Genomic DNA, 15,444 nt, shown 5'->3' on the forward strand with positions numbered 1-15,444 from the left:
GTGCTGAAGGGAGTTTCTCCCAGGGCGCCATACAAGTTAGAACCGCCACTGCAAATACCATAAAAGTAGTCCATACAACACAAAGCTGTTGTATAGAAACCTTGGAATATAGTGCACAAGTTATATGGACTACTGTTATGATGTCTTTATACTGAACCTTTAATAGTGCTTTATAGTATTTGACCTTTTTGAATCTTGACAGCTACTGTTCACTATAAACTGTTATTCTATGGAATAGAGATGCTTAAAATATCTATTTTTATGTTCCAAGAAAAAGTAACAGCATATGGGTTTTGAACAACATAAGGGTGGGTAAATGAGTGAGTAAAAGTACATTTTCTGTTTTAAGGTGAACTACTTTAACTGGTGGCTAATTTTTTGAGCACAGACCTGACAAGGACATACTAAAAAAAATGTCTATTTTAAAACAAAACACTTAGGAGATGCTGTTCAAAATTCAGAATAAATTAAAGACATAATTAAATTATTTAGAAAATCTTACATTGATTTTAAATCATTACCTAATAATATTTGCATTAAAAATATATGATACTGTACTTGCAAAAATCTAAAAACACAATATAAATCACAAATTCACAAGTCTTACCATGTTCTAGTTCTAATCTGAGGGTGATAACGCTCTGCTTTGTGTTTTTATAGATAATTGTCTTAGACAATGTCAAGTGAATTTTCTAGAAAGCTGCTTCATAAGCCTGCCAAATTACCACATTCATTCAATTCCTTTACAATATACACACATTCGATCTTTGTCTTAAGCCTGATATGCTGAAAACTACTCCGTTAATGTTTTTACATTCACAATTATGAATGGCATACGAATCACACACTGTAAATGACATATTGTTAATTCAATACAGTGAATTTCACCAAATGGATTTGCACCCTTGGAATTTACTGTTGGTCAGTACAACATTTCCATCATAAAATAGTGGGCAAATATTGCATGTTTAGTTAGTTACATATCACATGGCACTAACCTAAACAGCTTGCTGATGCGTGGTGCTGGAAAATCTGCGAGGTTCCCGCTTAAGGCGGGCGTACATGTGCGATTTTCAGCTGTTGTGTGAGCTGCTGACCGATTTTTTTCCAGTCAGGTGAGATCACGTGGAAATCATTGGTGCTTGTGTGGTCGTGGCTCGCATCATGTGAGAGTAATTACGAGTGGAGCCGAGCAGCTTACGAGCAGCTCACGACCTCCCGATTATTTTTAAAACTGTCTAAAAAATGTGGGCGCTGTTGGCTTGAATTCGTGAAGTGTGTGCGGTTGAACGAGCCAATTTGGTGATCTACTTGAAGTTGACCAATCAGTAGAAGGTGTTACAACTCACACGATCAATTAAAACTGAGTGTTCATGAAGCTTTTACACATTTGGAGAAAATGGTTGTGTTAAAACTGTGTTTTTCACGAATATAGTCTCAGAGCTGGGATTACCATCACATCACAAAACAACATCATCAAGTCATGCAGTGCCATCTTTAAATCAACTGTGAAGTGCTACAGGAATCATGGAAAAGACAACAGTGTTCATCAGCCCCATATTACTCACCAAAAGCACTTGTGAGTAAAGTATGGTTTAAACATAGGGGGCCTCTGTTTTGCACAGATGGGGCGAGAAGTTAACTGGGTCCCGTCAAATGCGTCTTTCGCTGTCTGGCAAGACGACGCAAGGCGATTTATATTGTATTGTGAAAAACATAATCAAAAATTGCTGCACTGATCAACATGTGCCGCTAGAGCTAACAGCTAGACGGTGCCACGCGATCACAAATCGCTGACTGAAGCTCTGAATGGATGGAGACTTTTTCATAACAGGCAGCTTTTTGCTGTTTTAATCCTGCAAGGCCACATCGCAATTTCATTCTTAATTCAATCAATCGTGCAGCCTTAATGGATACCATATGGATGTCTCAGAGGTTAAAGTCTGCAAGATTAGAGGATTTTGTATGCTACGCCGCATGGTTCTTTGCCTCCACGTCGTGCATTAAAATTGTTTAATGCACGCCTAGCTGTGGATTATCCCTTACTTAACATATACAATTTTTTAATTTTAAAAATATAATAATACACTGCAAGTGAAATTAGCATTAACCAAGATTTATAAGTGCTTGAAAAGGTATTGTTCAGTGGGTCATGTTAGCTAATGTAAGTAACAAATATTTAGAAATACAGCCTTATTGTAAAATGTTACCAGATGTTCTTACTTTTGAAAAAGCCTGATTTTAGCAAATGTGGGTTTTCTTTACACAGATGAACTTCTGAAAGGTAAAAAAAAAAAAAAGAAAGACATTTTGTCTTAGCAACATGAATACAACTTCTGCTAGATAAAGAGAAATATATTTATTTATTTATTTATTTATTCATGTGTAACCGTTAGAATAGCTTTTTTTTTTTTTTTTTTTTTTTTTTTTAAATAGGAGCATAAATGATTAAAAAAAAAAAAGTCCATTCCATGTTTTTTTTTTTTTTTTGGTTTGTTTGTTTGTTTTTTGTCTTTGCTTTTCCTTTAAATATTACATAAAATAAATAATTTATTAAAAAGCAGTCAGGTAAAGAATGGAGATAACAAATACAGTGGCTTTTGCATGTTAATAATGTTAGAGTTGTTTACACTATGGTGCTAGCTTGACTAAATTCTGATCGAAGGATGCTGGGTCTCCGTCTCTGCCTCTCTGTCTTGCACCTTGGAGCAAGTGCTTCCAGTAACTGTTTGCATAACTTTCAGTCCACTGAGTCCATTAGAGTGTCTCTTATGAGTTAGTACAGCATAAATTACTGCATCCAAAGGTCACACACACAAATACACACAAGCAATACACTCTGTGAAAGGTCTCCTCAGTTAATTCTGGGAGGTTGCGGGCGGCAATGTCCGATTCCTCTCCGGCAATTTTGGTCCAACCTTTCCTTCGCTAGAAAAAGGTTTGGCATTAAAAATGTCCAATATTTTTTCCCTGGTGCCAATAACTTAAAAACAAATATGTGACAACATTCTGACTCTGAAAATGAGTTCTCTTAGTTCCTTTACATAGTGCCTTCTTCTCCAAACTGTTCCCTTTATACTGTAGACAAATCCAAGTCTTTCCTCAGTGCAGTTAAATGTTCACTTTAGTGAGGTTGTTGCTACACAATCGGAATGGGGAGGAAGTGTGTGGCTGTGTTTTTTCTTCGGGTCTTTTTGGCTCTCATTGGCCTTCCGTTGGCACTTAGGCCAACGAACATGGGCTTTTTCTTATTCCTCCACTCTGCGGAGGCATAGGTGTTGTACCTGTTCTCCTCTATCCGCTCTATCAGCTTGCAGTCAATGCCGAAATCCTTCTGGAAGAAGAAGATGAATACGAGTCAGGCAGGACCCACCAAAACATTTGATTTCATAAATTGTATTTGGTCATGGGTTTAGAATGTACTGTAGAGCATTAGTGCACTAGTTTTTAAAAGAAACTAGCTGCATTGGATCCATATTCTGAATTGAGAAAAGTGAATAGACAAACAGACTTTGACAAAGTGACAGTCTGTTTGTCTTTCGGAATGTCTGTTAATCTGTGGGTATGTCTGTTTCTCAGTTTGTCAGGATGCTGATGTAGTGAAAACATAATGATCATAATTAAAACTATACTAATATTGTTCCCACTACTGTCTGAATCTGAAACTTAAAAATTACATAAAGGCAGCATAAAAGTAATCCATACAACTCCAGTGGTTAAATCCATTATATTCACTCCAGTAAATAACTTCGAAGTTAAAGGCGAATTGTTTTACATAGTTCTTTTTTTAATTTTTTTTTTTTTTTTGTTTTATGTTGAGATCTCATAACTTGCTGTTTATGTATTGTTAATGATGGTGGCATATAAATATTATGATAAATGGCTATAACCACATTTTCTCCTTAGAAATCACAAAGAATTCCATTTACTAACACTGTAATAAGTGATAATGCAACTGTTTCCTTCTTGGTCTTACCCTTAAAGATTACTTCTGTTGTTGTAACATATTATAGTCTGGTTCAGGCATATTAAAAATATTTGGCTTAAATAAAACAACTTAATTTAGATGTTACCACATGAAGCACATTTTTAAGTTAGCTGACAAAACATTTATACAGTGTAGAAGTAATGATATTAGCAGGTCCAGATGGAATCTGCGAATGCAGAACTCTGTAGAATTGGAATGCCAGTCATTCATAAATTTCTCTATTTTATTAAATATCTTGGTTAATTTTATCATGCTTTCAGCTACCAGTGAAAGTGGAGTATTCTCAACTCCTTTAACAAATTTTACAGTAAATTCTGCAGAATTCCACGGATTCTTCCCAAAAATCAGCTCACAAAATACATAAAAGTCGCAATTATTAGCGATATTGACCTTGATGGTACTTGGTATCACATCAAAAAAAAAAAAAGTGGTATTGCCCATCACTATACAACAGACTATTTCGATATTTCCACAATCTATAGGACAAGAAAACACACCTAAGGGACAGAAGTTTGCATTTTAGGACTTTCCTCTTTCTCTCAGTTGATTTCACTTTTAGGAAATGCACGGCACTATTTTTCCCAGTTTCAGGTAACATTTGTCATTAATGAGAGCAAATGAATGAATGGCAATGGGGCTGAAGAGAACTCGGAACAAAGAGAAAGCCGGGGATTGTATGGCTGGACTGTGAATGGAGGAGAATGCGTGCATGGAGCAGTATTGTAGGGGACACTACAGTGTAAGGAAGGGGGCCTTCTCGGCTTACTTTCTCCAAAACTCTTTTGCTGAAGCCGACTTTTGCTGGGGGATTTTTTTACAGGCAATGGAGTGGAACTGTCCCTTAAAACAACCCTGTGCTTTTTAAATGCCCAGAGACATGAGAAATAGATCAAAGACTCTGAGAGGGTCCGAGGACTGACTGATCTTTCTGGAAGCTTGTAAAAAGCTGCATTTCTATAAATAGTTTAGACATACAGAATGTTGTTTAAAAATTCCCGATAAGAAGGACGACTTTGGTTTGGATGGACTATGAAATGTTATCATTATTTGTTGTGGAGTCCAGTCATTAACGCAGCATCTGAACTATAATGAGAAGAGAATTGAAAAGAAAATGATACTCACCGCCCCGTAGACCACCCCTTTCTTGTTAATTGCAAGGTAGTAATTGCTTTGAATCCCCTTGATGGCAACGATGCCCACATCCACAGACTTGATTTCGAGTGTACCTACAAAACAAAAGTAAATATATCATTTACACAGAGTCCACATAAAAGCATTGTAGTTTCTAGGAGGCATTTAATTTATGTAATTATGCATGTGTACACATGAGTACTTTATTTTAAATTTATAATGAGAAACAAATATTTATACTCTTATACACTACATATGTAAAAACTTGGTTGATAGAAAGACATTTTGAATAGCATTGGACACATTTGTAAAACATGTATCCAATTTACCTTAAAAATATATGGGAACATTAAAGACATTAAAGAAACACCACAAACTTGTGGTGGCATCTGTGGGATTAGCAGAGGTCATAGAGTGATCACAAGGTCAGAGAGAACAATCATGAAAATAAACTGTAATCATTGCCCCCCTGTATAATCCCTGTCTATTTACACACAATCCAACGCATCATCCCACTGCTTGAGTATATTACAGTCTGACCTGATCATTTTGATCTCTCACCAACAGGGCAGAAATCCTCTATGTCCCACGTCCCAGGCAAAAAAGGAGTGCTCATTTATAAAACAAAAAGTAACATTTTTAGAGCTGAAAGGCACACTGGCAGAGGCTTGCAAACATTAGTGATTAAAGTTGTGGTAACCATTACTGTTTTGCCTTTTAAAGGCAATTATGTAAACCCATAAATCCATCATGCTTTAGATGGAATTAGCCCCAGACCGAAGCGAGTTGTGGTAGCATGTGCTACATGACCCTATAATGTGCATAAGGTTAAGTGAGCTTTTGCTTACAGCTTCTGGCCTTTGACAAACAATTCAGTTTACTTTTTTACCTTTACCAGTAGCTTAAAGAATAGTTCACCCAAAAATGTAAATTCTCTCATCATTTACTCACCCCTATGCCAGCCCAGATGTGTATGACTTCCTTTCATCTGCTGAACACAAATGAAGATTTTTTTAATAATATCTCAGCTCTTTTGGTCCATACAATGCAAGTGAATGGGTGCCAAAGTTTTGAAGCTCCAAAAATCACATAAATCAGCAATAAAGTAATCCATAAGACTCCAGTGGTTAAATCCATAACTTCAGAAGTGATATGATAGGTTTGGGTGAGAAACAGATCAATATTTAAGTCCATTTTTACTATAAATTCTCCTCCCTGCTCAGTCAATCTCCACTTTAACTTTCACTTTCGCATTCTTCTTCTTGTGTTTTTGATGAATCACATTCTTCAAGCATAAGAGAAGAATTTCTAGCAAAAAACGTTATATAAGATATAAATATTTATCTGTTTCCCACCCACACCTATCATATAACTTGATATGGATTAAAACACTGTAGTCGGATAGATTACTTTTATGATGCCTTTATGTGCTTTTTGGAGCATCAAAAGTTTGGCACCCATTCACTTGCATTGTATGGACCTACAGAGCTGAAATATTCTTCTAAAAATCGTCATTTGTGTTCTGCAGAAGAAAGAAAGTCATACACATCTGGGATGGCATGAGGGTGAGTAAATGATAAGAGTTTTCATTTTTGGGTGAACTATCCCTTTAAATGAACTGTGAGCATTGCACAGTGCCTTTATATTCAATGTAGGAACATACTATCAAAACATTAAAACCAATTTTTGAAAGCTGCCACAGAAAAGATAATCTTAGACCAGCATCAGTTTCAATGCTGGTCTAGGCAGGTGTACTGTACTGTATGCTGGGTAAGTTCTGGTCTAGCTGGTGGTCCAACATGGTCATGCTATGACAAAAGCTGTAGTTGGTGGAGCAGTATGATTTTTCAGGTGAAGCTGGTTGACAAAGTACAGTAGGAAGTCTTCTAACTGGTCTCATAGAAACTCGTGTCTATACACACAAGATTTAAAAAATCTCATTTGTTTTTCATCTCATATTTGCTTTTTATGCTTAAAAACCTCATCTGTTTTGGAGAAAATGTAACTAGCTTTTAGCGCATCTCAGTGGACATTTCACCACGTAATATTATTTAGCATAATATCGGCACAGCAACATTTTTTTCATCTGATCAGGCTTGAAGTGTTGCTGGTAAAGTTTTTCTTGTTAAGCCAATCTAATGCTGGTGACAAGCATCCAAAACACAACTTACGCTGGTGACCACCTAAGCTGGTCTTTTAAGCATTTTTGGCAGTTGATGCCTATGAAGAGAATCTCAAAATAGTTTCTTGTTAGGTACGTCTTTGGGTAAAAATACAGCTCATTAAGCTAGCTGCCCATGTATACTGGTGACAAAATGTTTGGAATAATGAAAAGATTTTGCTGTTTCAGAAGGAAATTGGTACTTTAATTCACCAAAATGGCATTCAACTGGTCACAAAACATAGTCAGGACAATACTGATGTAAAAAACAGCACCATCACTATTTGAAAAAAGGAATTTTTGATCAAATCTAGACAGGGCCCTAGAAACAAACCAAAAGTAATCATTGTTTTGAGGAATGAAGGCTATACAGTGCTTGAAATTGAATTGACATTTCGTACAAAGGTGTACACTACAGTCTTCAAAGACAAAGGACAACTGTCTCTAACAAGGACAGAAAGAGATGTGTAAGGACAAATGTACAACTAAATAAGAGGATAAGTACATTAGAGTCTCTAGTTTGAGAAATAGACTCCTAACATGTCCTCAGCTGACAGCTTCATTGAATTCTACCCGCTCAACAACAGTAAAGAGAAGACTCAGGGGTGCAGGCCTTATGGGAAGAATTGCAAAGAAAAGCCACTTTTGAAACAGAAAAACAAAAAGAAAAGGTTAGAGTGGGCAAAGAAACACAGACATTGGACAACAGATAACTGGAAAAGAGTGTTATGGATCTTTTTTTATTTCGATTAACACTTTTTATTGACTCCAACAAATGAAACAGAAAAACAAAACATATCTGTACAGAATCAACTTTTAACCCACATTATTCCCTTTCCCCCTCCCAATCACCATCCCCACCCTGACCCCCAACAAACATCCTTGTGGTCAAAGCAAAAATACACACAAAAAATAAATAAATAAATAAAACAAATAATTATATATATATATACCCATAGATTCTCTATGGGGTTCAGGTCTGGTGTGTTTGCTGGCCAGTCAAGCACACCAACACCATGGTCATTTAACCAACTTTTGATGCTTTTGGCAGTGTGGGTAGGTGCCAAATCCTGCTGGAAAATGAAATCAGCATCTTTAAAAAGCTGGTCAGCAGAAGGAAGCATGAAGTGCTCCAAAATTTCTTGGTAAACGGGTGCAGTGACTTTGGTTTTCAAAAAACACAATGGACCAACACCAGCAGATGACATTGCACCTCAAATCATCACAGACTGTGGAAACTTAACACTGGACTTCAAGCAACTTGGGCTATGAGCTTCTCCACCCTTCCTCCAGACTCTAGGACCTTGGTTTCCAAATGAAATACAAAACTTGCTCTCATCTGAAAAGAGGACTTTGGAACACTGGGCAACAGTCCAGTTCTTCTTCTCCTTAGCCCAGGTAAGACGCCTCTGACGTAGTCTGTGGTTCAGGAGTGGCTTAACAAGAGGAATATGACAACTGTAGTGTCTGTGTGTGGTGGTCTTGATGCCTTGACCCCAGCCTCAGTCCATTCCTTGTGAAGTTCACCCAAATTCTTGAATCGATTTTGCTTGACAATCATAAGGCTGCGGTTCTCTTGGCTGGTCGTGCATCTTTTTCTTCCACACTTTTTCCTTCCACTCAACTTTCTGTTAACCTGCTTGGATACAGCACTCTGTGAACAGCCAGCTTCTTTGGCAATGAATGTTTGTGGCTTACCCTCCTTGTGAAGGGTGTCAATGATTGTCTTCTGGACAACTGTCAGATCAGCAGTCTTCCCCATGATTGTGTAGCCTAGTGAACCAAACTGAGAGACCATTTTGAAGGCTCAGGAAACCTTTGCAGGTGTTTTGAGTTGATTAGCTGATTGGCATGTCACCATATTCTAATTTTTTGAGATAGTGAATTGGTGGGTTTTTGTTAAATGTGAGCCATAATCATCACAATTAAAAGAACCAAAGACTTAAACTACTTCAGTCTGTGTGCATTGAATTTATTTAATAGACGAGTTTCACAATTTGAGTTGAATTACTGAAATAAATGAACTTTTCCACGATATTCTAATTTATTGAGATGCACCTGTATATATATATATATAAAATAAAAATACAAAATGAAATAATAATCACACACATTTAAAACTATAAATCCCACTCCTACCCCTCCCTGAGAGCCTTCCAAAAAGGTCAAATAACTGCCCCACTTCCTATTAAATACCCCCAGGTTATCGAGGCCTGGGTAGCTCAGCGAGTATTGATGCTGAATACCAGCCGTGGAGTTGTGAGTTCGAATCCAGGGTGTGCTGAGTGACTCCAGCCAGGTCTCCTAAGCAACTAAATTGGCCCGGTTGCTAGGGAGGGCACATGGGGTAACCTCCTCATGGTCGCGATTAGTGGTTCTCGCTCTCAATGAGGCATGTGGTAAGTTGTGTGTGGATCGCGGAGAGTAGCATGAGCCTCCACATGTGGGGTCTCCGCGGTGTCATGCACGACGAGGTACGTGATAAAATGCACGGATTGACGGTCTCAGAAGCGGAGGCAACTGAGACTTGTCCTCCGCCACCCAGACTGAGATGAGTAACCACGCCACCACGAGGACATACTAAGTAGTGGGAATTGGGCATTCCAAATTGGGAGAAAAGGGGATAAAATAAATACCTTCAAGTTGCCTAGCCTTCTAGCTGACATTTCTTCAAATGCTGCCACCCTGCCCATCTCCGTGCACCACTCCCAAAATAAGGGCACTCCAGCCAACCTCCATCCCCTAAGGATAATCTGTCTGCCGATCATAACACTGGCTAGACCCAATTTTTTATGTACTTATCCCCTGTATTAATGACCGCCCCATCGCCTAAAATACAGAACCTGGAGCAAAATGTAATTTGAGTGCCCAATACGTCACATATAAAGCTCTGAACCCTCAACCAAAATTCTTGGATCTTAACACACCACCAAAAAACATGAGTTGTGTCCCCATCTTCTGATTGGCCTCGACAGCAAGTGGGTGTGTCTTTAAGACCAAGCCTATACAATCTAGAGGGGGTCCAACAGAATCGATGTAAAATCTTAAATTGCATAAGGCACACCCTTGCATCTCTAGATGCAGACTTGACATTTTTTAGAATCCTAGCCCACACTCCCGCCTCCAATACCAAGTTTAAATCTTTCTACCATAATCTCTTGAGAGAAGTTGAAGCTCCGTCCCCCAGACTCTGAATTAGAAGGGAGTGATACACCAATGCTTCATGACCTTTTCCAAAGGCAGTAATCACCACTTCCAGAGTGTCTGCCGCATTAGGGGGGTTAGGTTGGGGAGTAACGGAATACATGTAAAGGGATACATATTTAAAATACAAAATATAAGTAGCTGTATTACACTACAGTTACAATTTAAATAATTGGTAATTAGAATTCAGTTACATTCAAAAAGTATTTTGATTACTGAAGAGATTACTTTGCATTTTATTGTCATTTGTATCATTTAATATTTAGTCTTTTCAGATGGCAAACATTTATACATATAAATGATGCGATTCAAAGTGCATTTGAACAGCGGTGAAACACTTTCTTATGATATGTTACATTCATATGAGTACGACAGAGAAGTAAGTTTTAAGTAAGTTTGGAGCAGAAGAAATAGAAATAAACCTTGTGTAAATTGTCAGCTTTACACTAATCTAAAATCTTATTTCTAGCCATTTTACATGCACGTTACCAGGCAAATTCACGTTGGATCATAATTTCTTTTTTCTAGTAAGACCTTTGATATTAGGGCAAAAATTGTATTCTTGATAATAATTTTTGTATTGTTTCCTGTAAACATATCTAAAAATCCTTAAAACAAGATCAATTTGATTTATCTTTTTTTAGAAACAGCACTGCAAGATATTTAGGTTTTTCAGAGAATGTATTTTTAACATGTATATTTTGTCTTACTCTACAGGCATAGTTTTTATAGTCAAAACAAGTGAAAAAATCTACCAGTGCTGAAGAAGTAATCTAAAGTATTTAGAATACGTTACTGACCTTGAGTAATCCAGCTGAATACGTTACAAATGACATTTTACAGCATGTATTCTGTAATCTTTAGTGGAATACATTTCAAAAGTAACCCTCCCAACCCTGAGAGGGGTGTATGCTAGTCCTAAAAATAGTACAGAGCAGGTAGCGCAGTTGTAATTGAGAAATGAGACCTGGGAAACCCAAAATGTTGAACCATATTTTTAAAGGATCTCAACACTCCAATCTCATATAGGTCACCGAGCATATTAATCTCCCTCACAATCCACTCTGTCCAGCAGAAAGGAGACTTGTCAATACATAATTTTGGGTTCAGCCATATGCTCGAAGCAACATTTAAATAAATGTCTGAATTAAACATTCTGGACACTTTTGTCCATACCGCATGTAAATGTGAGATAACTGGGTGTAACCTAACTTCTCCGGTTAGTTTGATAGAAAGGCTTTGCAATGGCGAGATAGGGGCAAGAACTTCCTGTTCAATACAAAACCAGGAGGGGCTCTCTCTGGTGTAAGTGACCAATGAGCCAAATGTCTGAGACCGAATGCATAATAATAAAGAAAATCTTGGGTAGGCCTAGCCCACTCTTGTCAATCGGCCTATGTAACTTACTGAAGTGTAATCTGGGATGTTTACCATTCCAAATGAAGGACTTCACTATCTAATTGCTTGAAATAAGAGAGGGGGACATCTATATGGAGAGATTGCTGCAGGTAGTTGAATTTTGGAATACAATTCATTTTAATAACATTAACCTTCCCAGTCATAGATAAATGTAATGAAGCCCACCTGCCCACATCGCTTGAAAAACTTTTTTATTAAAGGGTCAAAATTAAGTAACTAAATCACACAGATTTGCTGGGAATAAAATACCCAAATACTTAATGCCCTGTTTGGGCCACTGGAATGCTCTTACTGGAATGTAAATCTTAAGGTCTGATGAAAAAAATTTATAGTCCCTCCCAGATGGGTTCAAAAGTCTCCAAATATCTGTAAGACCAAGATTTTTACACATCCTGTGAAGTGTCAATGTTGCCCTAGGGGGCTTGCCACTTTTGCTTCACTATGATCAAGGACTGAATCCATCAAAAGATAAAAGTGTCCTCCCATATATTATATCATGAGGGGTGCCAGAGGCTTGCAGCATCCCTTCAAGATCTATAAAAAAGCCCTGACCATCAACATTAGGTACATAAATATTAGCCAAAATAAGACTTTGCCCCTGAATTTCAGCTAAAACAATAATGACTCTTCCTAATTTATCTTTAATCTGTTTGAGACATTTGAATTGTAGATGTTTACTGATCAGCGTAATGACTCCCCTGCTCTTACTCGAGACAGCACTAAAGAAAGCATGCCCACCCCATATCCTCCCACATTTTTCAGCTTCCTGCAGAGAAAGATGAGATTCTTGAAGAAACACTATATCATATTTCTTATGCTTAAGAAGAGAAATAACCTTCCTTCTTTTTATGGGGTGCCCCATCCCATTCACATTCCACGTGGAGAGAGACAATCCACTGATATTAACATTTGACATATAAGAAAAAAATAGATAGTGTGTCAAAAACAAGATTATAAAGACCACAGATTGTTATGAATCTTAACCCCATTGAACTTTTGTGGGATCAGCTAGAATGTAAGATGCGTGAGAAGTGCCCGACAAGACAGCTAGATGTCACCTGAGTATCTGGACAAACTGACAGCTAGAATGCCAAGGATCTGCAAAGCTGTCATTGCTGTACATGGAGGATTTTTTGATGAGAACTCTTTGAAGTAGTTTAAGAAGTTCTGAAAAAAAATTTCAAATTGTAATTGTAATTTTTCACGTTATTAATGTCCTGACTATACATTGTGATCAGTTGAATGCCACTTTGGTGAATAAAAGTATACATTTCTTTCCATAAGAGCAAAATCGGTACATTATTCCAAACTTTTGGCCGCTATTGTAGGTATCAGTAACAGCTGTTCAGCTTTCTAGGTTGTTGAGACAAAGCCAATGTCACCCAAGAACACATCGGAAAATGTCAACCAAATGTAAACTCATATCCTGACAAAAGTCAGCATTATTTATCTACTTACAGAAGCATGCAAACACCCTCTGCATTTTGCATGCTTTGAAAATGCCTAATATTGACATCCACATAATGCCTGATCTATCGTAAAGCAGATGTATTTAATCCACACCTGTGGATCAGGGGCACAAGCGCTGCTACAACAGAAGGATTAAGTGGATCTGAAGCGGAAACCTCTGCATGTGCTCAGGTTACAGTCACTGAGAGAAGATGTAAGGAGACCTAGTCTCTTCTCTCTCCTCCCTCGGCCCAGGTTCATGAACAAGATCCACAGAACGAAGGGGCTCACAGATGGGATCACAGACTGGGTGGGATTAGGGGGGAATAATTCATGATCAAAGGGCAATAGAATGGACAGAATCAATAGAACGTCCCCCACTGACACAATCACATACATTTTGATGAAAATTCACCAACATTTATGATATATCACAGGCACTTATATTGTTCCTGTATGTTCCAGTTCACATAGCTTTATAACAACACCAAGGTCAAGGATTCGATTTCCAGGAAAACACACAAACTTATTAAATGTATAGCATGCCAAATGCATAAACATACATTATACAGACATGTACATTTGTGTTGTGTACAGGCACACACATCCCTTTATGAGTGATGTCATATGTGTAAACATGTCATGTCTACACTAAATTTGATGGCTGGTCTTTAAATCGTGCAATGCCAAAATAAAGCCTGAATCTTCTGCCAGAAAAGCACCTGTTTGCTTTCCACAGTTTGATGTGGTCTGATAAACCAAAACACAACAATTTTTCATGACTCCTGCACGAGTTCCAGGAGTGTTTGTCCCTTCTGCACTGAAGCTGAAATGCAGGTCTGCAACAAAAGACTGGATTAACTAAACCAAAACATCTCTAAAGCATCTAGCAACAGCTCTTCTCTTTTTCTTCTCACTGCTTTCTTCTTCCACACCATAAACATTTAAAGTGATAGTTAACCCAAAAATGAGAATTCTGTCATTGTTTGCTCATTCTTGTGTCATTCTAAATCGGTATGACATCAAATATCCTTTGAATGTGCTGTGTCTTAAGTGCAACTAGAGAGATCAAGTAAAAAGTATGTTTATTATTACCTAATCAGCATTTTTAAAACATTACCAAAAACACAACCGGTGTGTCTTACAAGTCCATAAATCTTTTTTTTGCACATTAAAGCGTGTCAGCACAGTCATTTAAGAGTTTCAAACTCAACAAAACCTTTTACAAACAGCAATGTTTTGACTCCAAAGAGCGTGATTACATTTTAACAGCTTTCCTGGCAGACCCACTGTTTTGTTACAGTACATCTATATCATGGCAGTCCAGTGCTCTCACAAACACAATTTCACTGCCTACATTATTCAAAGCAGTAGCCAAGGCATTCTCTCCAAAAATGTGAGAGAATTTTCTTGCAGTGCAACCTAATCTTCCAAGTATTCTTGTTTGACTCCCTGTTAGGGCTCAGATTACAAAGACTTAAAAGCCTCTGCGTTTTAACAAGCCCAGTCCCACCTCCCACTCATACCCTGACCGTAAGTGGTCATGTGTCTGTGACAGTGGCCACAAATGGCCAGGTCCAGTGGTGGCCCAGAGAGCTATGGATATAGCCTAACGTGATCCTCCCTCAGTACACTTGGCTTCTGCCCCAGACTCTGTTGGTGGCCCCCCCACCCCACCGCTTAACGCATTCCATCTTTTCTTGGCAGGGTGACATCACTCATGTTATCGCATCTTGTGGTAAATACAAAATCCCCAGAGCCTCATATTTGTAGCCTCGTGCAACCTGCATCCCCACCTAAGCTTGAGCAAGAGTGAAAGACACCCTCATCCACTTCAAACTCTTTTCTCCCCCTATGTGTTCATTTGTTTGAAGACAACAATTTTTATCATACAGACAGGGCTTTCATTACACAACAAACAAGTGGCCTTTCCCTAGCAGCGCTCAGATCTTTGGATAATTTCCAGACATCAAAATAACAATGTTAATTGCACTTAGGAACCCACAACCCTGTTGAAAAGATCATCTTAGCCTGCATGCAATTCCCATGCTAGTCTAAGATGGTCTAGTTGATTAAGCTGTTCGACCAATAT

At 38.0% G+C, this 15,444-nt stretch overlaps 1 protein-coding gene across 1 annotated transcript in view; it reads right to left on the reverse strand.

Moving 5' to 3' along the window:
* Window positions 1-2,449: 2,449 nt before the first annotated feature.
* Window positions 2,450-15,444, reverse strand: part of fgf10a (fibroblast growth factor 10a) — a 35,473-nt gene continuing 22,478 nt past the window's right edge. Inside the window, exons 3-4 of the mRNA XM_051681704.1 lie at window positions 5,111-5,214; window positions 2,450-3,334 (exon numbers count right to left, since the gene is read on the reverse strand). Coding sequence (XP_051537664.1) covers window positions 3,140-3,334; window positions 5,111-5,214 — 299 coding nt within the window. The 3' untranslated portion in view covers window positions 2,450-3,139. The remainder of the gene's footprint in view (window positions 3,335-5,110; window positions 5,215-15,444) is intronic.

Source organism: Myxocyprinus asiaticus, chromosome 40 (genome assembly GCF_019703515.2).
Source record: "Myxocyprinus asiaticus isolate MX2 ecotype Aquarium Trade chromosome 40, UBuf_Myxa_2, whole genome shotgun sequence".
Classification (NCBI taxonomy): Eukaryota; Metazoa; Chordata; class Actinopteri; order Cypriniformes; family Catostomidae; genus Myxocyprinus; species Myxocyprinus asiaticus.